The sequence below is a fragment of the Podarcis muralis genome, chromosome 7, assembly GCF_964188315.1.
Source record: "Podarcis muralis chromosome 7, rPodMur119.hap1.1, whole genome shotgun sequence".
NCBI lineage: Eukaryota > Metazoa > Chordata > Lepidosauria > Squamata > Lacertidae > Podarcis > Podarcis muralis.
This window is the reverse complement of record NC_135661.1, coordinates 26,687,858-26,711,759: the sequence shown is the minus strand read 5'-3', so window position 1 is coordinate 26,711,759 and position 23,902 is coordinate 26,687,858. Positions and strand designations below refer to the sequence as shown.

The 23,902-nt window shown below is 46.4% G+C and overlaps 2 protein-coding genes across 2 annotated transcripts; both read left to right on the top strand.

Annotated features, from left to right (window-relative positions):
• Window positions 1-250: 250 nt before the first annotated feature.
• On the top strand, window positions 251-7,451 carry CDA (cytidine deaminase). The gene is made up of 4 exons (XM_028740553.2): window positions 251-726; window positions 2,353-2,464; window positions 3,964-4,021; window positions 5,803-7,451. Exons 1-4 carry the CDS (start codon window positions 561-563, stop codon window positions 5,914-5,916), a joined length of 450 nt encoding a protein of 149 aa, XP_028596386.2. The 5' UTR covers window positions 251-560; the 3' UTR covers window positions 5,917-7,451.
• A 2,575-nt stretch (window positions 7,452-10,026) lies between these two features.
• On the top strand, window positions 10,027-21,996 carry PINK1 (PTEN induced kinase 1). The gene is made up of 8 exons (XM_028740556.2): window positions 10,027-10,500; window positions 11,772-12,068; window positions 14,640-14,743; window positions 16,076-16,258; window positions 17,507-17,670; window positions 19,751-19,878; window positions 20,451-20,687; window positions 21,663-21,996. The coding sequence occupies exons 1-8, from the start codon at window positions 10,150-10,152 to the stop codon at window positions 21,921-21,923; spliced, it is 1,725 nt and encodes a 574-aa protein (XP_028596389.2). The 5' UTR covers window positions 10,027-10,149; the 3' UTR covers window positions 21,924-21,996.
• Window positions 21,997-23,902: the final 1,906 nt, after the last annotated feature.

Below are 23,902 nucleotides of genomic sequence, written 5' to 3'. Positions count from 1 at the left end.
CAGATCTAATTGGCATCTGTCACTCCCCAGCGACTGTTGCATCTCACCATCATTCTGATTCTGTTGCAGGGACCTTTAAGTCACCACAGAGCCAGAGCAGAGGAGGACAAAGAGGCCTGTCAAGAGAGCTAAGGAGCATGTGGGGACGTTGACCTGACCCACCCAACCTCGTTGGCCTTTGGCAGCAGCGATAATTTGGAAAACATGATTCCCGGAGAGAACGTTTGCTGAGAAAGGGCAGGCAAGTCCTCTCCCCCCACACACCAACTGCACACAAACAGTGTAGCTAGCTAAAGAGCAAAGATCAAAGCACTTCACTCAGAGAAAGCTGTTTTGCATTGCAAGAGAGGACGAGAGCTTGGCCGGGCACTTTTGCAGCAACAGATGGGTGCGCGCTGGTGCATTGCCTGTGGCACCTGTCAGAGGAAGACCCCAATTCTCCTCTAACGTGAATTAAAGGAAAGGTGAATCTCAGGGGTCGTGCCTGCACACACGCTCCTGTCCCTGGGAGTGCGGCTTTTGCTGAGGGAGGCCCTGCCAGATACTGCCTCCACGTTGCAATGGCGCAACAGCACGGCGGCGCTCCAAATCCCACTGCACTGGGACCCGAACAGGTTCAACTCCTTTTGGCCACAAGCAAAGAAGCCAAACGGTTTGCCTACTGCCCCTACAGCAACTACCCTGTGGGGGCTGCCCTCCTGACCTCCGATGGGAAGATCTTCTCTGGTAAGTGAAGGAAGACCCTCCTCCATGTGGCTGCCATGCCATGCATCCTTCTACTGAAGTCCCTCTGGCTCAGTACTGTCCACTCTGGGTAGCAATGGCACTCCAAAGCTTCAGACAAGGAACCTTCCCCTGCCCTACCCTTTGGGGATTGGATCTGTGGCCTGGTAGTAATGTATTTGCAGGGTATTTGGTTCAAATCTGGTTGAAAGATCAAGAACCCTCAGAACTGGCTGGGGTGGCATGCAGGTCGCCCGGTCTTCCCCATTGTGCCGAGGTGCACTGCATTTTCTGCTTAAATCCATGCTGTAATTTCTACATTTGCATCAATGCTCACAATTCGCACCTGCAATTTTGCGTACCCTTGCCTGCCCTCTGTTTTTGCAGCAGCCTTTCAAACAGAAGATGCCTTCAGACAGAGCAATGCCTTCAGTAAAGTAGAACACATGGCCACCCCCCTGAAAAGCACATTGCATGCCTCATTTCAGTAATCTTACAACAGCCCTAGGGACGCGGGTGGCACTGTGGGTTAAACCACAGAGCCTAGGACTTGCCGATCAGAAGGTTGGCGGTTCGAATCCCCATGACGGGGTGAGCTCCCGTTGTTCGGTCCCTGCTCCTGCCAACCTAGCAGTTCAAAAGCACATCAAAGTGCAAGTAGATAAATAGGTACCGCTCCAGCGGGAAGGTAAACGGCGTTTCTGTGTGCTGCTCTGGTTCACCAGAAGCGGCTTAGTCATGCTGGCCACATGACCTGGAAGCTGTCTGCGGACAAACGCCGGCTCCCTCGGCCAATAAAGCGAGATGAGCGCCGCAACCCCAGAGTTGGTCACGACTGTACCTAATGGTCAGGGGTCCCTTTACCCTTTACCTTTTACAACAGCCCTATAAAGCAGGGCACCAGTATTATCCCTTATATTGCGGGTGGAAGAGCACTGAGGCTTTGCCAGAATAGCCATCATTCTGCCTGCTGGATGCTATCGGACTCCCAACTCCCATTAACCCCAGCAAGCATGGCTAATGGTCCAGCTACATCTGAACAGGTTGGGCCGAATGCCTCATTGTGAGTTCTTGGGGGCAGTGAGGTTTGAAATGGGAAATAAACCTACAGTACTGATGATTCATCATCATGTGTTTTGAACCAGAACTTTTCTTCTGCAGGGGGTAGCCAGGGTACTGTATAATCAATGAACCAGAACCACTGATATCACTCAGAGTGAAAAATGAATGAATTTGACAATACTTAATGAACCAGTTCAAGTTCTAACTGTGGCTTCTGTAAGAGGTATCAAAGATAGATTGGCAGAAATGGTTAGATTTTTTTTAATCTAATCAATATTTTTTTAAAATATATATATATGATCAGTAACTGGCTCCTTAGTTCCCCAGAACCATTCCCCAGCCTTTAGTGAATTTTTAATTCCTGTCAAACTGACAATGTTCTTTTCCCTCGCAAAAGCTGACCTGCAAGCTCTCCAATTCCATAAGCAATGGAATGTTCTGTGATGCCACAACAGCTCAGCCAATCCATGATGAGGCATTGCTGCCATGAGTACAATATACTATAGATATGGATTCTAAGGCTTCGTCACGAGAGATTTTAACCCATCTCGTGCTTTCTTTCTACAGGTTGCAACATTGAAAATGCATGTTACCCGCTGGGCGTGTGTGCTGAACGTACAGCAATCCAGAAGGCAGTGTCAGAAGGGCATACAAAATTTCGAGCTATAGCTATTATTTGGTAGGTATTATTCCTATCCTGCTTCCTTGGTGAACGAGCAGCCTTGGGAGGGTTTGCATCCTGGAAGATGGGCTATAAATAATTGCTATCAGCCAGTGGCTTTATATGCACTATACATTTAAAGCAGCGTCTCACCACTTCAAACAGCTATGGCTTTCCCCAAAGAATGCTGGAAACTGTTGCTTATTAAGAGTGCTGAGATGTTATTAGGTGACCCCTATTCCCCCCATCAAAGAGCTGCAATTCCCAGAATTCACTGGGAAGAGGGACTGGTGGTTGAACTACTCTGGGAATTGTTGCTCTGGGAAGGGAATAGCTTCCTAACTACTCTCAGCACCAAGCAACAAACTACAGTTCTCAGATTCTTGGGTGGAGGGCAGGGGGGAAAGTCATGACCATTTAAGGTGGTTTGATGTTGCTTTAAATAAGGAATATAGAAGGGGCCAGACAGTTCACTACATACACTGAGTCTTAAATGCTATGGGTTTCTTGACCTTCTTTCCCTTCCCTTGGCCTTTTGTTGAGACCTGTGGTGAGAGATCTGGTGGGATAAGAGACCAGGGCTGGAGAAACTCAAGCCCAAGGGCCAAAGGTGTGTCTGTTTGGCCCCCAGGACACCCCCCCACCCCCCTCTCACCTGCTCTGTACCCTTCTCAGGTGCTTTCGCATGACAGGTAAAGACACCAAGAAGGTGCAATGCAAGAAAATAACATTGGAATGAAAGGTTTTTTCCATAATAAGCAGAATGATGGAATACATGGGTCTCTGTATCTTTTTTTCTAAGAGGTCTAGGGATGGATCTACACAAAGGGGAAAAAACAATATAAATGAGTCAGAAATTAAATTGTTATAACAGAATAAAAAAACCGCTATGGAAAAATCACTTAGATTTTTTTTTGCTCTCTGGTGCCATCTGGTGTTGCAGGTTTATAACACATTCAAAACGCTGTTTGTTGACTAATGTAGCTGAGTCCTAGGCCTAGATCTGACTTTAAGAGCAGTTTGACAATAGAACCAATTTTCTAGAGAGGTGGTGAGCTCCCCTTGCTGGGACCACCTGTTGGAGATGCCCAAGCATTGTGCAAGGGGTGGACTAGATGGCTTTCAATGCCCCCTCCAACTCTGGGTGCCTTCAGATTTGCAAATGGGTTGCTGGGGCATTACAACTGGGTTATGAGCAATAGGCTCCTTTTTGAACCTATCAGATTTTATCCTTCTTTTAATCTGGATTAAACTAGGTTTCCGTGTGGGGCAGGGGGAGATTTGGGCTGGCAACTGATGACACTGTGGTGGTGATATGGATGCTGGAAAAACCTTGCGGTCAGTGGACACCTGTCCGGAAGCCAGCCAGCCACCCACCCAATGATCTGGGAAGTGTGTCTTGTTCTGACTTCATTATTTTTTCAACTTGAATCTTTCACCGTATTAGCATATTTTGTAGACAGCCTCCTCTGCTATGAGCGAGACTCCTGAACTCTGCTTTTATTCTGCTCCAACAGCAACAGCCAAGAAACGTTCGCGGTGCCCTGTGGGGCTTGCAGACAAGTGCTCAGAGAGGTAAACAGACCACTCCTTTAAACCCCATACCCTTCTTTGCCTTTGTCACACGAACACACCAGAACCAAAGGACAAGAGATCCCCCCTGTGGAAATGGCTTGTTTCCTTTAGGCCAGAGAGGCATTAAAGCAGTGATGGCCCTACAGCTGTTGTTGGACCACAATTCTCTCCTGGTATGCCCCGCAGAGAACCCTAAGGTCCATGAATAACCATCGTTTAGAGGTCCCGGGCCCTAAGGAAGTCAGATTATCCTCAACCAGGGCTAGGGCCTTTTCAATGATGGCTCCGATCTGGTGGAATGCTCTGTCCCATGAGTCTAGGGCCCTTCAGGATTTAACCTCCTTCCACCGGGCCTGTAAGACAGAGCTATTCCGCCTGGCCTTTAATTTGAATTCAGCCTGATCTTTTATTTCCCTTCTCTTCCTTCCCCTCACCCACTCTGAGACCCCACAGCTAATTCTCCCCTGGCCTCCTCGCTGGCCCAAGTAGGACTAATTCAGCCAGCTAGCCCTGGGGGTTTATCTAATGCTTATTAGATGGATTTCCCCTAAATTGATTTCTGAACTTTGAATTTTTGTTATTCATGTTTTTATACTGTATTTTATGCTGCTTTTACAATTAAGTGTTTTAAATTTGTTGTTAGCCACCCTGAGCCCAGTTTTTGAACTGGGAAGGGCCGGGTATAAATAAAAAAATATTATTATTATTATAATTCCCATCATCCCTGACCACTGGTCCTGTTAGCTAGGGATGATGGGAGTTGTAGTCCCAAACCAGCTGGAAGGCCAAGTTTGGCCATCACTGCATTAAAGAGAGGAGGGGTCTTAAGTTGGAGAGAGGGGGCAGGCCTTCTAATATAAAGATCAGAGTCCATACTTAAGAACTGGGAAGTGGCTAACGTCACACCAGTTTTTAAAAGGGGATCCAAGCTATTCTGATTACCTGAATGCCTCCTGTATCAGAGGTTCTATACCTCTGTGTACCAGGTGTTGAGGGCTGCTGCACTCAGGTGCTGTATGGTCTTCCCATTGGGGCATCTGACTGGCCACTGGGAGAACAGGACACTGGGCTAAACGGGCCTTTGAGCTGATCCAGTTTCAAGCTAGCCTCCGTCTGTCTTGGGAGACAATGGAAGAGGGCACCTTCGGGGGGGGGGGGGTAAAGTCTAACCACTGAAGAGTTATAGCGCTGTGGCTTTAGAGACCAATATGAGAGAGAAATGCTTTTATTGCAAGTTGGGCAGATAAAGGCATCCGATTTTGCTGCTACAGGTGCACCATGACGTTTATTCTCCAGCTTTGGCGTTCTTCTTCAAACCTGCGCCCTCAGCTGTTTTTGGACTACAGTTCCCATCATCCTTGACCACTGGTCCTGCTAGCAAGGGATGATGGGAGTTGTAGTCCAAAAGCAGCTAGAGACCCAAGTCTGGAAAACGCTATAGAGTGGTACCTCGGGTTAAGTACTTAATTCGTTCCGGAGGTCCGTTCTTAACCTGAAACTGTTCTTAACCTGAAGCACCACTTTAGCTAATGGGGCCTACCGCTGCTGCTGCACCGCTGGAGCATGATTTCTGTTCTCATCCTGAAGCAAAGTTCTTAACCCGAGGTACTATTTCTGGGTTAGCGGAGTCTGTAACCTGAAGCGTATGAAACCTGAAGCGTATGTAACCCGAGGTACCACTGTACTAACTCAGTGAGAAGACACACTTTGGGGTAGAAATGCATCAGATTGTGCTATAAGACAACCATCTCACGGGATTTCTTTTTTAAAACCCTATCTAGTTCGGCAAACATTGGGAAATCTTCTTGGCCAAGGCTGATGGGACGCACATTCAGAAGACTTTGGAGGACCTTCTGCCTTTCTCCTTTGGACCAGAAGACCTGAAGATGGTCTGAAGAGCACAAGAAACAAGAATCAACCCACAGAGGCTTTGGTGACCTTAATGCTCCCAGCATGATGGACAGAGTCCTTTTATATATTTCAAAACTATTGCAGATTCAGATATTCAGTTCAAATGCGATTCCTTTAGCCCATCCTGCACATTCAGGGAGGGAGCTACTTTGGAAATCACTCGGCTAAGAGCGATATTTATGAAAGCAAGGAATGGTAGAGCATGAGACTCTTAATCGCAGGGTCATGGGTTCGAGCCACACCTTGGGTGAAAGATGGGGTTGGACTAGATGACTCTTGGTGTCCCTTCCAACTTTAGAATTCTATGAAATCCTTTTGCAGCTTAATGCCCTGCTTTACAGAAGTGGCTTCCCCCACCAACTCTCCCCTAAAAAATGGAGATGGCTTCATCTCAATATCTGCATTGCTAGCATGCACTGCTCCAGGTGGAAGACGGAAAGATGCCTTAGACCAAATCAGACCATTGGTCTACCTAGCTCAGAACCGTCTCTACACTGACTGGCCGTGGCTTGCATAGGCTTCAGACTTTTTCAGCCCTACTTGGAGATGCTGAGGATTGAAACTGGGACCTTCTGCATGCAAAGCAGATGCTCTACCATAGCTTCTTTAGGAGAAACTATGGTCCTCCTCCAAAATATAAAAAAGATCCCAGTCCTCATGGTTCTCAATAAAGGGTTGATTTAAACAGGAACACATTGGTTCATCTAGCTTAGTTTTGTTTCAAGCTCTATCCCGAGATTTCAGGTGGCCCTACCTGGAGATGCCAGGAATTAAACCTGCGACCTTCTGCAAGCAAAGCAGATGCTTCACAGCTGGGGTGCAGCTCTTCCTCAGATGTGGAAAAGGCTGGAGAGGAGGAGGACTTCTAGGGCTGGGGGCTCAACCCTTATGTCTAGAATTCTAGACAATCCCTTTTCAAAAAAAGGCTCTTTTCTTTTCTCTGTGACACCCCACTCTTTCTTACAAGAACCAGAAGACAGTCATGGTCAACAGACTTATGATCTCAAAGCTATGGCACACAAGGAAAAAGGGATGGGGAGGGAGAAATGAAGTGCCCAAGCACCAGCTCTCAAAGCTGCAGTGTTAAAAGGTGTGCGTCTGAAGCCATATGCATGTCTAGGACTCACGTGTATTCAGTGACTGAAATCTTTTGCTCCCAATATATATAATTTGATTGATTTTCCCACTTTAACCCATTTATACCAATTATTTCCAGATCAATGCAATTTCGTTTAAGTGGTTTCCTGCATGCCGTTCTTGACCTGTTTATTTGCTTTCGTCAAGATAATTTTGTGTGTTTTACTTATGTACAGGGACATCCTTGCACCCGTAAAACATGACACAAAAAGAACTGTAATGTAATCATGTGTGCTGTTACATTGGCAATGCTTTTCCCACCAGTATTTCAGTACTGCCCTGGGGTCCAGCATTTTCCAGCCTCCCATAATATGCCTTTTACATATGACTTGTATTCACTTCTGTTTTTGTTGCAATATTAAAAGTGAAACTTGACAAATAACTCCATGCTTGGCTTTATTCAGATACGGTTTGTAAAGAGTCATTATTGCAGGTGTACAGCCTTTTTAGCATTTGGGAAATCAGCACGGGTCGCAGTTCTGAAACATCCAGAGGGCACCAGGTTGGGGAATGCTGCCGTAATGTGCAATCACTGATGGGAGGAGGCAGGATGGGACAGTGCAAAACTACAGAAGGAAATGAGCTGCAGAATTAATGTCAGGAATAAAGGTAAAGGGACCCCTGACCATTAGGTCCAGTCATGACCGACTCTGGGGTTGCGGCGCTCATCTCGCTTTATTGGCCAAGGGAGCCGGTGTTTGTCCGCAGACAGCTTCCGGGTCATGTGGCCACCATGACTAAGCTGCTTCTGGCAAACCAGAGCAGCGCACGGAAACACCATTTACCTTCCCGCCGGAGAGGTACCTATTTATCTACTTGCACTTTGATGTGCTTTCGAACTGCTAGGTTGGCAGAAGCAGGGACCGAACAATGGGAGCTCACCCTGTCGCGGGGATTCAAACCGCGACAGGTTTGAATCAAGTCCGAGGCTCTGTGGTTTAACCCACAGCGCCACCTGCATCCCTTCTTAAATTGGAATTCGGGAGGCAGGGAATGCCACCACATGCACAAACCCACAGAACCAGGAGGGTTGAAAGAACAGTAGCTAAGGAATCCTTTTGTTCTTGCCTTTCTAGTAGTGTGGAAATCAAGATTTTGTTCCCCTGTTCCCCACCACCTCTTCTTCATTTGGGCTTGGCTCTTCTTAACTCTTGTTTTTAATTTGCTCCGTTTTTAATTCTCGCACGTGGGAAGAAAGGAGTGCAGCGCTTTCCGTCCCAAGAGCAATATTTTCCTTTACGGGTTTGCTGTTTTCGACTCCAGAAAATTCTATCAAGGGCAACACAATGAGCTTAATTCTCCAATAATTAAAGACTGTTAGTTACAGGCTGCTCTAAATGTAGCAAGAGAACAAAAGCACCTTCAGCCAGTATTAATTCCATGGCTCCGCTCCAATCAAAACGGAACAAAATTGCTGCGTTTTTGCTACAGTTATGTAACAGAGGAGGGCAACATAATTTAAAGGCGAACAGCCCTTAAGGCGTTCCCATCACGAATCCCTGCGTGCAGAAATAGGTCAGGCTCCTCATACCTAAGGGACTACTGTCTCCCAAATGTACCGCCCAAATGCATTGAGATATACTGTATTGCGGTGGTCTTGTTTGCCATTTTGTTGTTGTTGTTTGCAACTCCCTGCTATGAGAAATCTGCTTGCTCTCTTTCCTTATGGCCTTCCCACCCAAACTGTGGGCTTCCTGGATAGATATGGCCAGCCACTGGCTTCCTTCACGCACCAAATCTCTCTCTTAAAATCTGTATGGTGCACTCTACACAGAGTACTATTGACTTTTCCCCGCCACAGATTAAGACCAGAAAAATCAACAGGTTAAAATACTCAAAATCTTTTTCTCTCTGTGTGTGCAGGTGCATTCTGCACTAGCTCAAAAGGTACTCCTGTCCACCACAGCCTAGGAATGATTTGGCACGAGCAGGTGGCACCAATACACAGTATCACATAATGTGCAATAAATCAAATAACCACGGGCAGATTAAGTTAGGAACAGTCAACAGGTTAAAAAAGAAAGAAACCAAGAACACCTTTAAAGCATTCAAAACATACCAATATGTAATATAGGCTGCACTCAGCACATGCTCAACGGCACAAGGACCAATACAAGCACATTAAATGGGGGAGCAATCCTCCCCCCATTTAATGTGCTTGTGTTTCCTTTGTTATTATGTTATACATTTTGTGTTTTTATACTGTAAACTGCCCTGTGATCCTTGGATTAGGGGGGCGGTTATATCTTCATTATATACCTTTAGGAGCCAGGCAAAAAAGTTCCTTTTAACCAGGCACTTTGGTTGATTTGATTGGCATCCTATGCCCTTTGAAAATGTGGTGGCTTTTGGGGGGTGGGATATTGGGTTTATTGTTTTTATTTTATTATATAGTTTGTGGTTTTATATTTTGATTTTCTTCTGTGAACCACCCTGAGACCTCCAGGTATAGGGTGGGATGTGTGTATATTATTGTTATTATTATTATTATTATTTTAAATAAATATATAAAGTTGAATAGTAATAATATACAATAATTACTTAATTATTTTTATTTATTTAAATTATGATTATTAAGTATATTATACATTTTTATTAATTACATTATATATATTATAATTATTAATTTAAATAAATAAAAATAGTTCAATAGTAATAATATATAATTATTTAATTACTTATTATTTATTTAAATTATTATTTATTATTATACATTTTTATTAATAATAATTATTATTAATGGATGAGAACGAACCACATAACAGCACGAAGATTAAAGCCGCACGCTTTGATTTCAAACTAATAAAAGCAATAGTAAAGATACTGTACTCGAAATATACCGATGTGGAACGCAGGCTGCACTCTGCACATGCCCGAGGGCAGGCTTGCCCGCTTTCCCTTCCACCACGGCCTAAGAATAAACAGGCCCTCCCGGTCGCGCCGCAGCCCCGCCTCTGCGGCGTCACAGTCCTGGCCGCAGCAGCAGCAACAACAACAACAAGAACCGCGAGGACGAGGCCAAGGGCAGCGGCGGCAGCTAGAGCAGCCCCGCTCCGGGCGTCTTGGGCAGCGGGGCGGAGATGGCGCTTCGGCAGGCGCTGGGAAGGGGCGCGCGGCTGGGCCGGGGCCTGCTGTGGCGCTGGCTCGGGGGAGCGCCTCCCCCTCCTGCGCCGCCCAAGCCGGCCGCCTTTCTCGCCCGCCGCCCGCAGCAGCCGCCGCCGGCCCGCCCGAGCTTCCTGCGCGAGGCCGCGGCCCGGCTGGGGCTAACCGGCGGGCCTCCGTCGCCTGGCCTGCTGCTGTTCCGGCAAATGGCGCCGCGGGTCCCCCTCGGGCCCCGCCGCCTCGGGCTGGCCTTCGGCCTCGGGCTGGCGCTTCTGGAGCCGGCGCTGGCCGAGCAGAGGCAGGCGAGCGAGGCCTGTAAGGGCATCCAGGTAAGCGGGCTAGACCTCGTTACCATGGCAACGGGGGGCGGTCTTCAGCATAGATTTGGGACGTTTATATTTCCATACCAACCCCGTCCCACACTTCCTTCCATAGAGTTTAAGGTGGTTGTTTGATTGGAAGTCGCTTTGGGCAAGAGAAAGCGACTAACAAATTTAGTAAATAATAATAATAATAATAATAATAATAATTGATTGCATTTATACGCCCCTCTTTTTCTCCAAGGAGCTGAGAAAATGGCCCTCCCCGTCTCTTCTTTTAATCCCAACAACCACCTTGTGGTGGGGTAGGTTAGGTTGAGAGGCAGTGTCTCCCTCAATGGGGTATGTGGCTTGAAAAGGAATTTAAACCCATGCCTCCTAGATCCTTAACGGTAAAGGGACCCCTGACCATTAGGTCCAGTCGTGACCGACTCTGGGGTTGCGGCGCTCATCTCGCTTTATTGGCCGAGGGAGCCGGCGTCCAGCCTCCGTGTCATGTGGCCAGCATGAATAAACCGCTTCTGGCGAACCAGAGCAGCGCACGGAAACGCCGTTTACCTTCCCGCCGGAGTGGTACCTATTTATCTACTTGCACTTTGACATGCTTTCGAACTGCTAGGTTGGCAGGAGCAGGGACCGAGCAATGGGAGATCACCCTGTTGCAGGGATTTGAGCCCCTGACCTCCTGATCAGCAAGTCCTAGGCTCTGTGGTTTAACCCACAGCGCCACCCGCATCCCAGATCCTTAAAAGGTAAAGGTAAAGGTACCCCTGCCCATACGGGCCAGTTTTGACAGACTCTAGGGTTGTGCGCCCATCTCACTCAAGAGGCCGGGGGCCAGCGCTGTCCGGAGACACTTCGGGTCACGTGATCCCAGATCCTTAGTCGGACACTAATCTCAGAGGGGTTTTTTTTGGGGGGGGGTCCACAACTTCTAGTGTTTCTCTGTTGCTTTCTCCACACTGTGCATAATTTTATAAACTTCTATCATATGTCTCCTCTTACCTTTTCTCTAAGTAAAAAAAGTCCCCAAAGCTACAATATTTCCTCACAGGGGAGAGACTCCATCCTTTTGGTTGCCCTTTTTTAAACCATTTAAAACTCCTACCTTTTTAAAGGTGAGGCAACTAGAACTGTACACAGTATTCCAAATGCGGCCACACTGTCTCGCCTCTCCTTCTGCAGGAGCTGCTTGGAGCCGACTGAAAAGCACCCTTATCATAAGCATAATATTATGATTTGTATTTTCTCTTTTGTTGTTGTTGTTTTCCCCCATCCAGACAATATTTATCCAGAGGAACAAACCTCAGAAAGAGCCCCTGGGCTTATTCCGCCAGCAAGGCTTCAAATTGGAAGAGTATTCCATTGGACGATCTATTGGCAAAGGCTGCAGCGCAGCTGTGTATGAAGCAACAACCCCTTTTGCCATGCCTCACAAAGCAAGTTCGGAGCCAAAAGCGGATCATTTTGATCATTGCAATGGTTCAGATGCCCAGACTGGAGGGGAAAAGCTCTGCCAAGTTGGTTGTTGGAGAACTGGCTTCCCACTGGCAATCAAGATGATGTGGAACATTTCGGTGAGGATCCTGTGTTTGGTTTGCTCCTCAGGTGTTGAAGGAAAGTGCATTGAAACCTCAGTCCAGTGAAGCAGTAATTGATGTTAATCTAAAATATGTCCTGCAAGAGCCAGCTGTTGTTACCGTGGTGTCAATTATTTCTTCTGAAAAGTGTGATAGGTTTCTGGGGAGAAGAAAAACATAATGAACAGCTTGATTGGGAACAAAACAACAGTTCCGGCTGAGTAATGCAGCTCTCACAGTGAGCACAAGCAGCAGCATCAGAAAATGCAGTGCGGTAGTGGTGGAAATGGAGTGCTTCTTTTTCCTGCAGTGTTGGCTTTTAAAGAAATCCTTTAAAACCTTTGAGGAGCATAATGCCAAACCACAGTGGCCAATCCTTACTCTGCCTGTGCACTCTCTCTTCCATCCCTTCACCATACTTGTTCAGATTCACTCCCTTCGTTCTGTATTCTTGGCAAAACATACTTTGCCGTGTTACCCAAACCATGCAAACTACCGTATTTTTCGCTCTATAGGACGCACTTTTTCCCCTCCAAAAATGAAGGGGAAATGTGTGTGCGTCCTATGGGGCGAATGCAGGCTTTCGCTGAAGCCTGGAGAGCGAGAGGGGTCAGTGCGCACCGACCCCTCTCGCTCTCCAGGCTTCAGGAGAGCCCCAGCGCCAGCCCCACAAGGTCAGGGGACAGAGGGAGGCGGAACGCCGCCATCCCGCTGTCTCCCGAAGTGGTTTGGAGGCTCATGGCGGGGAGACCCCGCCACCAGCCCCGCAAGCTCCGGGGACAGTGGGGAGGCGCAGCGCGTCTCCCCGCTGTCCCCAGACCTGATCTGAAGGTGGGCGGTGGGGAGAAGAGCGCTTCTCCCCGCTGCCTGCCCCGCAAGCTCCGGGGACAGCGGGGAGGCGCAGCGCGTCTCCCCGCTGTCCCCGGACCTGGTCTGCAGGCGGGCGGCGGGGAGAAGAGCGCTTCTCCCCGCTGCCGGCCCCACAAGCGCCTGGGGAGGGGAAATAAATTTTCCCCCCTTTATTTCCCCCCCAAAAAACTTGATGCATCCTATGGGCCGGTGCGTCCTATGGGGCGAAAAATACGGTAGTTTAGATAACCCAGCAAACAATGGTTTGACAAGAACTGGGGGAATTGCTGTCTTAAGGCTTTCTATATCAGGGTTCAGTAAATATGACTCTTAGAAGACATCTGAAAGCAGCCCTGTACAGGGAAGTTTTTAATGTCTGAGGTTTTATAGTGTTGTTAATATTTTGTTGAGAGCTACCCAGAGTGGCTGGGAAAACCCAGTCAGATGGGCAGGGTATAAATAGTAACATTAAATTAAAATACATGAATAAGGGCAGTGGTCATAAGCATTCTAGCTCCAGTCCACCTGATGCCATTTCAGTCGTTGTTCTTTAGTTCCAGAATGACTGAAAGGCTCTTTCCTCTGACCTCCCTTGTAGTAAGTAAGTAGGTATTCCCTATGCATAAGGGATTGTGTGTTTGTGTGAACCTGAGGCTCATTCATGTTGTACCAGAAAGCACAGTTTGGCATTACTCCTGGACCAACCCACTGAATGGGAATCGGCCGGCAGATTAACAGGAAAAAAAAACAAATTAGGAACATGGTATCAAATATGACGCAGAAACAAACTTTAGTAAAACTCAACAGCTGGGGCACAAGTAGATGGGGAGTGGCCCATAAAAATAGGCAGGTGGGTTATAATTTCTTTCCCCTGCCCACAATGTAGTTTAAAAAGTAACAGTGTTTGAGAGATATTCTTGCAGGTAATGGGAACTGGAAATGCAGGTGTATTGATTTAAAATCGGCACAATTGTGTTCTGTTCATGTCTTATCCCACCAATGTGTCCCTGATGAGTTTAAAACTTGTGTGAGTTCTGGGCCTCATTAAAAGCCCTCCTACAATTAATTTGAAAAGAAGCCTCCTAACAGCTCCCTTTCCAGCCATTATTTTCTATCCTCTCTTCATTATTGTTATTACTGGGTTTCCTCATAGGGCTGTTTGGAGGATTGCAGAGATAATACATGTGACTCAAAGCCAAATATAAATCTCATTGTTGCCATTATTGGAACCCCCTTCTTTTTAAAAAGCTGTTTTATGCTTCAAGATATTTACCATATCTTGCTAAGGGATTTTTTTATTTTTTATTTTTGGAGAAAGGAGGGTGTTTCGGACCTTACGTATTTTGTAGTCCTATCTCCAGATTTCCCCACGTCCCTTCTTTTTATGATACACTGCATCAAAATGGGGGTGGGTGGTGCAGAAATCGAATTCAGTACTTAATTCGTTCCGGAGGTCCATTCTTAACCTGAAACTGTTCTTAACCTGAAGCACCACTTTAGCTAATGGGGCCTCCCGCTGCCGCCACGCCACTGGAGCACGATTTCTGTTCTCATCCTGAAGCAAAGTTCTTAACCTGAGGTACTATTTCTGGGTTAGCGGAGTCTGTAACCTGAAGTGTATGTAACCTGAAGCGTCTTTAACCTGAGGTACCACTGTATTTAGATGAGGCAGCCTTCATTTGAACAGAAGGAGAACAAATTATGTTTGGGCTCTTGCAGGCTGGTTCTTCAAGCGAAGGCATCCTCAACTCCATGTCACAGGAGCTTGTTCCAGCCAGCGGTTCAGCCTTATCTGGAGAATTTGGTGCGATCACTCCTCCCAGGTATAATTTGTTAATTTTGATGATGTAGGAGAGGGAGCTGAGGCTGATGGGAGCTGTAATCCAACACATCTCAAGGGCATCAGTTTGGGGAAGGCTGTTTTAAGTACATGCAACTTAATTAAGATTGTAAGCTGCTCAGGGTTCAGACCTATTCTTTTATTAACATGCACAGTAATAATGCACAACAGTAACAGTCCTACTATCCCTGTCCTTGACTCATTGTGTCCTTTCTTCTGTTGCTTTCCTCATTGTCTGTTTTATTTCATAAGCTCCTAGCAGCCAGAGACCTGTCTAGGTTGCCTTGGTAAATTGGAAAGGCAGCACAAACTCTTATGGTACCTTAGAAATAATAACAACAAAGTTTTGTGACACCTTAAAAACTAGCAAATTTATTGTGGCGTAAGCTTTTGTGAACTAGAGTCTACTTGTTATTGTGGTTGGGGATGGAATTGTAAGTTCAGAGGGAAATGAGGTGCAAAAAAACAGCAGACAGTGACAATTCATTTAGATCTCAGAATGCATGCAAAATAAGCAGAGCTTTAGTCTTTGAGTCTGAATTGAGACAGTAGTTTCCTTTCACAGTACAGATGATAATTAACTCAACATTACCAAGTAGATTTCTTTGTCACCTCTCACTCATATTGTAAAGCGGTCACTGTGCTTATTTTGAATACATTCTAGTTCTGAGTTGGCACCCTCATGCTTCCAGCATTTCATTTCCTTCTGAGCTTATTGCTTACAGTTCACTCTCCTTTGTGTTCCTGCAACTGTTAATGGATCTAACAAAGCAGATTCAAGTCCACAAAAGCTTATATGCCATAATTTTAGTGTTTTAAGGTGCCACAGACTCTTAATCTTCATTGCAGCAAAAACAATAACATGGCTACCCTTGTGGAAATAATAGCAGTTGTTATGCAACAGTTAAAACATATTGTTTGTAGTTATAAATGGCAACTTCGCCCAGGAGCAAAATTCCAAAGCTGGTCAGGCAGCCCATGGGTCGTTTTTCCAGTATATGGTTGAAACTAGTCAGAGCCACAAGGATGTTAAACAAAGATCAAGGCACAGCCCCCAGTAACTCAGCCATGCTTTGGCTATAATAGGACAATTAATACATTTTTATAGAGAACGGAGCAATCAATGACAAATTATACCTGACCATGGAAGAGCTGGGTTCAATGCAGCCTCTACCCTGGCCCAGAAAACATAATGGGCTACTCTGCTGGGCTGTGAGAAAACAGACCACAAAGAGATTGCAAATTCATTTTGCTAATTAAATCTGCAATAGCAATGATAAGCGGTTGTAAGTGGTAACAAACTGTCTTGAAATAGGCAACTTGTCTTCGGGAAGAAGAGGCTGAAACCTCATCCAAATATAGTCCAGGTGCTTCGAGCATTCACATCACACGTCCCACTGCTTCCTGGTGCAACGGTGGACTATCCAGATGTTCTGCCCTCCACACTGAATCCCTCTGGAATAGGGCACAGCCGCACACTCTTCCTAGTGATGAAAAAGTAAGTTGGGAGAGAGCAGGGTGGTCCATGGATTGTATGGCTGCAAAGTGCATGTGGCTTCTAACCTTTATGGTTTGCGACAAAAGTTGATCCTCTGCTCCCAACAACAGTGATCGAGTGGCAAATGTGGTTTCCAAGCTCTCATCATCCCTGAGCATTGGCCATGCTGACTGGGGCAAATGTGAGTTGGAGTCCAACAGCTGTTGGGCCACAGGATGGGGAAGGCTGGTATAGCTAAATGATTAGTTAAGATGCAAGGCTGGAAGATGAAAGGTAAGGAAGAGATTCCACTTCCACTATCACCCCAATACACTGGAGCTTTCTGCGGTTAATGCCTTCATCATTTTTAACCCACGAGAACTAGAAACTTGATTTTTTGAAAGAAAGAAAAAGAAAATGAGGAAAGCAGAATTAGCTCCACATCATGTCCAGTTCCATCAAGGATGAGGCCATGGTGCGGTTTGGAGGAAGCTGGCCAGACAGTAAGCTGTAGCTGAAGCAGGGAGATGGGTCAAGAAGCAGAAAGCAAGGGTAGTCAGAAACAGGTCCTAGGAAAGAGACAGTGTGCTCTGAAGAGTGCAGGGTGCTAATTGCTCTGAGCCATAATTTTCAGGAGTCATTTCAACAGTCTCTCTCTCTCTCTGTTTGTGTGTGTGTGTATGTGTGTGTGTGTGTGTGTGTGTGTGTGAGAGAGAGAGAGAGAGAGAGAGAGAGAGAGAGAGAGAGAGAGAGAGAATGAGAATATTGGAGAAGGAAACAGCCCACACCTTTTAGCTAGTGAAGGTTGACTTAAATTTCTGGTGATGTGGTGCATTTATTTCAAATACCCCATAGCAAAGGCACTTTCCCGTGCTTTTTCAAGCTTTCTGCTGCTGTTGATGAGCAGCATCATGCCAGGGCCATCTCCCATTCCATGGTGACATTGTAAGGGAAAGTGGGCCCAGGAATTACTCAGGTCCTGCTTGCAGGCTTCCCATGGGTGCCTGGACTAGATGGGTCTTTGGCCTGATCCAACAGGGCTCCTCATGTTGCCCTATACCACCAAAGCAAGCAAGGAAGGAGTTGGATGGGAGATGTCTCTGCTATCTAGGACTTCAAAAAACAAGCTCATTCCCACATGAAAATGATGTTTACTTCACTGCACCCCCAAGGATGAAGAGAAAGCAATGTTCCCATTTTCAGTCAGATTTAGGTGTTGCTTCTGGAACCCCACTAATGAGCTGCCACTTCCTTGCTTGCTCCATCCAGCTACCCATGTACACTGCGCCAGTATCTCTGCGACAGGAGCCCAGCTGCCCACCTGGGCACCATGATGATCCTGCAGCTACTGGAAGGAGTGGACCACCTCGTTCGACACGGAGTGGCTCACAGGGATTTGAAGTCTGACAACATCCTTGTTGAGTTTGACGCCGGTACGTAGCGCAGCTGCAAAACCTGTGCGTGTATCTGGTCAGGGAGAGGTGATGAACAGGATCATTGTGCTTGGAATGGAGAAAACAGGCTGAGATCTTCAAAATGCTAGAGCAGTGCTAGAAAACCCTGGCATCAGGCTGCTCATCATCACATATCACCAACAAAAAGCACTTTGGATGGGGGAAACCCAGCTTCGAATCGCTGCTGGGGCACACACCTAGGCTACCTCACAGTGTTGGTGTGATGATTAGATCACGCAGAGAACTTGGTTGGAATGTCACTATACAAATGTCATAAACAATAATTGCAGGTGCCCTCTTGGAAGGGACACTCCCCATTATATGTCACACAGGATGTTCCAACTAATCTCGGTGCTGCTGTGTCACCCGGCTTAGAAGATGCATCTTTCTTGCACTTAGGTTATAGGCAACCCAGGAAGCTGCCTTTGCCTGAGTCAGACCATGTTTTAGGTCCATTGAGTTGAGCCAGTGTTGACTGGCGGTGACTCTCTCGGGTCTCCGGCCGAGAGAAATCTGTAAATGGAGATGCCAAAGATTGGACTAAAGACCGTTGACATGTGAAGCAAGTGCTCTGCCAGTCAGCGATGGCTGCTCCTAATGAGCCTAGGAAGCTGGCTTATAACGAGTCTTTCTCTTGCTCCATCTAGCTCTATATTGGCTGCACTGGCTGCCAGCAGCTCTTCAGCATTTCCCACTGGGGTCTCTCCCCAGGGATCCCTAGGATTGAACCTAGAACTTTTATGTATGTTTGCAGAGCAGATGCTCTACAACACAGCTAATACTTTGGTAACAAATGGGGAAAATGGAGTTGAGGAGAGCCCATTCTCTGTCCACTGAGGATCTGAAGCTGTCTCAGGCAGAAATGCACTAGGCTAGAGGATTCTTCCAGCCTTAAAATTAAATGTAGGCAAAGTGGTAATAGGAACACCCAAAATGGCATGACCATATTGGCTGCCCTCCAGCCCCGCAGTTGCAAATTGGTCGATGGGTTTTCTCCAACTCCCTGATTTTGGACATCTGTGGTTTGCCTGGCTGCACAGCAGCAATTTCTGAAGTCCCAAAGTACAAATAGGCTAATAACTCAGTGCTTCGGGATCGTTAAGCAGTAGGTAATCCCAGGGCAAATTCACGCTCTGCTAGAGCCCAGAGCGCTTTTGGCCCACTGTCAGTTTCTGGCGTTGGATATGTTAATTACTCTCAGCCTGACTGAGACTCAAGTGGGCAGGAGACAAGTAAGGGTAAGCAGAGCAGAGTAATTAACGTCCGCAGTAGAAGTACATGCTCTGTTCCCTCTGAGAAACGCTTTGTAGCACGACATTGAGGCAGAAACTGCAGGGGAAAGATTTGGTCTTGAACGAAGGATGCAGCTAAAGGTGGCACCAGAAATCCGTGCTTGTGCATCTCCTGATGCAGAGTGTGTGCTTACTTGGTGAAGGGTGGTGGTGAATTAGGTTGGGAGCGTAGCACTGGTTTAGTGGGGTTAACGCTCCCCACCTCAACCTTTTCCATTAAAAACCTTCATTATTTTTCCGTTTCTGAAAATACATCCTTTATCCCTACCCCCAAGAAACACTCCATGCATATGCAACTATCGCAGTCAAATATTATGTAGGTTTGTATAACAATTCAGAGTTGATTATAACAGATAAGTGTCTTATGACCCCTTCCCAAACACTGCTATCAGAGAAACCATTCCAGATCGAGATCCTCCCCACCCCACATGGGCCACATTTGGCAGGTGGATGGGGTTGCCCACCTGTCTATAATCTGATGCCACAGTGATGTTAGGTGGCCCATATTTGCATAGCGCTGTGCCTGGAAACCCCAATCAGCTACCAGCATTTGCAAAGCACTGTGTTTGTAGTGCTGCTGATCAAACAAGCCGTGTCTTAACCTGCTCCACATGTGGTGTCATATATACCCCTTGAAGGAACCTTCCCGGGGCGGGGGCGGGTTTACAGCCCTAGAAGCTTGCTTCTGCTGTCCATTCTGAGTGCTAAGCTGGGCTGCTGTGTGTCTGTTCAGAATGTTAACTCTGTTCCCTTGCCGTCATTTGCAGCTGGGTGTCCAGGGCTGGTCATCTCAGATTTTGGCTGCTGTTTGGCTGACAAAACAATTGGCTTGAAACTTCCTTTTACCAGCTGGTATGTGGATCGCGGGGGCAACGGCTGCCTCATGGCGCCAGAGGTAATTCTCTCTCTCTCTTTCCCTTGGTATAATAGGGTTTGTGTTTTGTAACTTTAGTCGCTACCTTCCACGCATTCATGTACCTGCGGTTTATTTTGGCTTTATTTTATGACTGTATTTGTTTGACAGTGATCTATAATTGTATATGGGCTATGTACATAGCCACCATTTCCCATTTGATAACCCTATCCTTTGCAGAATCTTGTATAACCTTTCTTTTTGAAAATTTATTTGTATTTTTTTTTAAGAACTACCCCAAATTAGATGTGCCTTTGCACTACACGTGCACATTTTTAAAATGCAGTTAGCTTCTGGGTTAGACCGATAATTAATGCGATCAAAGCGGGCATTGAGAAGCAATGTTATCCCTGCTGTGCCAAAAGTGGCATTTTACCAAAAAGTATATGCCAGCTTCAAATTCTCTCCTCCATGCCTCTCCTGATCCCATTAATTATCAGCTGCTCCTCCAAACAACAGCAAGCGATTTGCATTTAAAGAAACCTGCTTGGAGGCATTTAAAGTTTTGGCTGGCCTTGTCTGAAGTTTTGTTTTCCGTATCTGTTTCCTGACAGGTGGTCACTGCGACCCCCGGTCCCGGGGTTGTGATAGACTACAGCAAAGCAGATACATGGGCGGTTGGGGCAATGGCATATGAGATCCTTGGTGCCCATAACCCCTTCTACGGCAAAGGGGGAGCCGCTCTGGAAAGCAGGAGCTATCAAGATAAGGACCTGCCGCCCTTGCCAGAAACTGTACCCCTGGAAGTGAGGAAGCTGGTTGGATTGCTGCTTCGGAGGGATCCGGCCAAGGTGAGAGTTGCTCTCTTCTTTTCACAAGGGCTTCCACACCTCCCCACATCTTGCTTAGCAATGGCCATAGCAGCCCAGAACCAGTATCCTGCAAAAGACCCTCTGACTGAGACCAGAGGGCTGGGCTTCACCTGCCACCTTAGTACAGTCTTGGCAAATGGCTTTCATTGGACCAGCTGTGGCTGCTACAATAATAGAGGATATGGTGCTCCCAGGAATCTTTGTCAGGCAGAATGGGTAGCTGGCATGCTCTTATAAGTAAATACATATATGCTCCAATTTCATTTAAAAAATATCAAAGTGGTGTATGACAAGAAATGTCCGGGAGGTGGGGGGTGAGGAGAGACAAAAATAAATATATACCCCACACTCACTCACTCACTCACTCTCTCTCTCTCTCTCACACACACACACCAGAATCACAGATCACCATCTAAGAGTAGAAAAGATGTAGAAAAGGCAGCAGAGAAGGTTTTCAGCAAATGTCCAAAAGTTAACATTGAGAACACCCACTGAGTCTCTTTTGGAAGAACATCGTACAAGACTGGGGCCCAGGACACTGAAGGCTTGATTTAGTAATGGTATCAGATGAGTGCAAAGCTGACTATACATACCTTTCCCAGATCTTCTGAATTGTACACTTTTTAATTTTATTTTAAACAACTGGGAACTTAGGAAGCTGCCTGAGGCCAGGTCAGACTGTTTGTCTAGCTAGCCCAGCATGGCCTGTGTTCACACATCCTGATAAGCCAGGATTTGCTGGTTTACCATGGTTGATTGGGCTCAAACGGCATACACTAGCACCTTGCCTGTGTTTGAGTGCTTTCTACAATTCTCCCCCTTCCCCCAGAGAATGTACCTCATTCCAATGGGGAAGTTTGCAAACAGAAACCAGAGAAAGGCACACCAGAGGTGTTCGCCTGAAAGCAAACTCCGCCATTCCTTTGACTTTCCCCACCTCCTTTCCTATTTCAGAGGCTCTCTGCACGAGTTGCAGCCAACATCCTCCACCTGAGTCTCTGGGGTGGTGATACTCTCAGCCTGGAAGACCTGAGACCCGCCAAGATGGTTGGCTGGCTTCTTCACCAATCACTCGCCACCTTATTGACAGATCGCTTTGGAGATGGGAGCAAAGTCGAAACAACGCTGAAGAGGTGCTTTCTGGCAAACCTGGAGTATGAAGATCTCTTTGAGGCAGCCGCCCTGCTCCACTCTTGGAGGAGCATAGTGTCGTGATGGGCTCAGATCTGCTCACAGCTGTTGTTGACATTTCCTCTGATGTTCCACTAAAAGCATTTAAACTGGCTAAGCTACCTCTTCCTTGCAGGCCGAAAAAAAATACTGTAGGTAAGAAGCACTTTCTAGGGATTGGAGTGTTCTCATTGCAAAGGTAGATTGGGTTTGGTTCTGCTGAAAAAAACCCCAAACAAACCTGATGTGGTCATTGCATTTGGCCAGCAAAGAAATTTAGGTTGATTGTGTTGCTTTGAAAACAGAGTAACTGGCTGCAGTAGTTCCTTTTCAAGAATTGGGTCTCTGCTTCAAACATCTTAAGAGTCTCTGTTGAGAAGGGAGGCAGCATTGATGCAAAATAGTGCCCTCCAGATGTTTCAGAGGGAGTGTTTCAGATGGGAGTTGCCTTAGAAGGGGATGGCTCCTCTACCAGTTCCATGCACCCCAGCTGAAACGAAACCTCTATAGGATTGCTCTGCTGATCTTTCCTACTTAGTCCTTCTAGACTTCCCCAGCCAAAATGCATGTTAATTGTTCAGTTGTTAATTAATCAGTGAATGAGCACAACAAGGAAATAAAGAAACTATTCTAGAGCCAAAAAGATAAACATGTTTAATCTAAACAGGGCACCAATAATATCTGGCAAGGGTCCTTAAACAAAGAGACAAGGTTACTTGAACTGTAATGAGCACAAAACAAACTCATTTAGATAAGGTACCTGCTGGAAAGAACAGCTGTATATTTTGTGAATGCAGAGCTGAAGGGAAGCACATACTGGTCCCTGCCTAAGAGCCACTGGTGGCATGGATTTTGGTGTGTATTATAGTCTATTGTAAATCACCTTGAGATTGAAAGGCAGGATGTAATCTTCTAAATAATGGGTGGCTCACCTGCCGCCGCCCCCCAGGATGTTGGAGGCTGCAACATTTGGCCAGTGGTCAGGGGGTGTTGGGAGCTGCAGTCCAGCAACAGCTGGAGGCCGAGAGATGCCTAATCCTTGTTATAGGTAAGTGGGGGTGGGGAGACTGTGTGAAGGACAAGAATGTTATAGGGAAGCAAAGTGAAAGGAGGACTTTGAATCAGGAGGAGAAAGCACCTTCCATTTGGACTGGAGTACTTCCATATATTTTTTTGCTAATTGGGGTAGGAGCAGTGAAGGGTCATTTGCATTTAAGACATCCAAATATTCCAAGTTTGATTCTTTTCTTTATATTAAAAAAGAGAAGCATCACACCACTTTGATGATCCAGCTGGCAACAAAAAATTCTGTCCTTGCTTTGCCATCCCAATCACTTGCCTATCAAGGATTCCACATGTTTGCCTGCATAGAATTCCTGATCATTCATAGCAACCAAGCCAAGCAGTTTAAATATATATTTCAATACTAGAAAGGAAGTTGACGGAATCCCAGACCACTCCATGCAGTTGATTTCTAGAGAGCAACTATCACAGTGATCTACCACATATACTTTTGGAGACTATTTTAAGACTTAAAAACAGGGTGGGGGAGGGGGTTGATTCACATGACATCTGCAACTATAAAACAATTCCCATGCTGGAGGGTGCAAGAGTCCCTGGATTATTCCCTCTTCATATGATGAACAAGAGGAGAGGTGAAAGGGCTGGGGTGGGGGAGAGAAGTATCTACCTAAGCTTTGGCATCACAGTAGGCTCACTGAGCCACCTCTCATTTGGCAGAATGAGTAAACATTGATGTTCTACCGAATCACTTTGGGGTGTTAATAGTTAGCCTGTGTTGAGCATTCTTAATTACTTTAGTTAGACTTGGTAGCTGTTGAGGTGTTTGTTGCTAGTTGGGAGAGTGAATTAGGTTACCTGTTGGTGAAATAAAGTGTGTGTTACTTAAACACTAAAAGAGTATTTGGACATTCTGTTTTTTGTTCTGCACCAGGGACCAAGTACCATTGTGGCACTAAGGGAGGGCAGATTCCAGGAAGTCTGTGACAGGTATCCCCATTCTG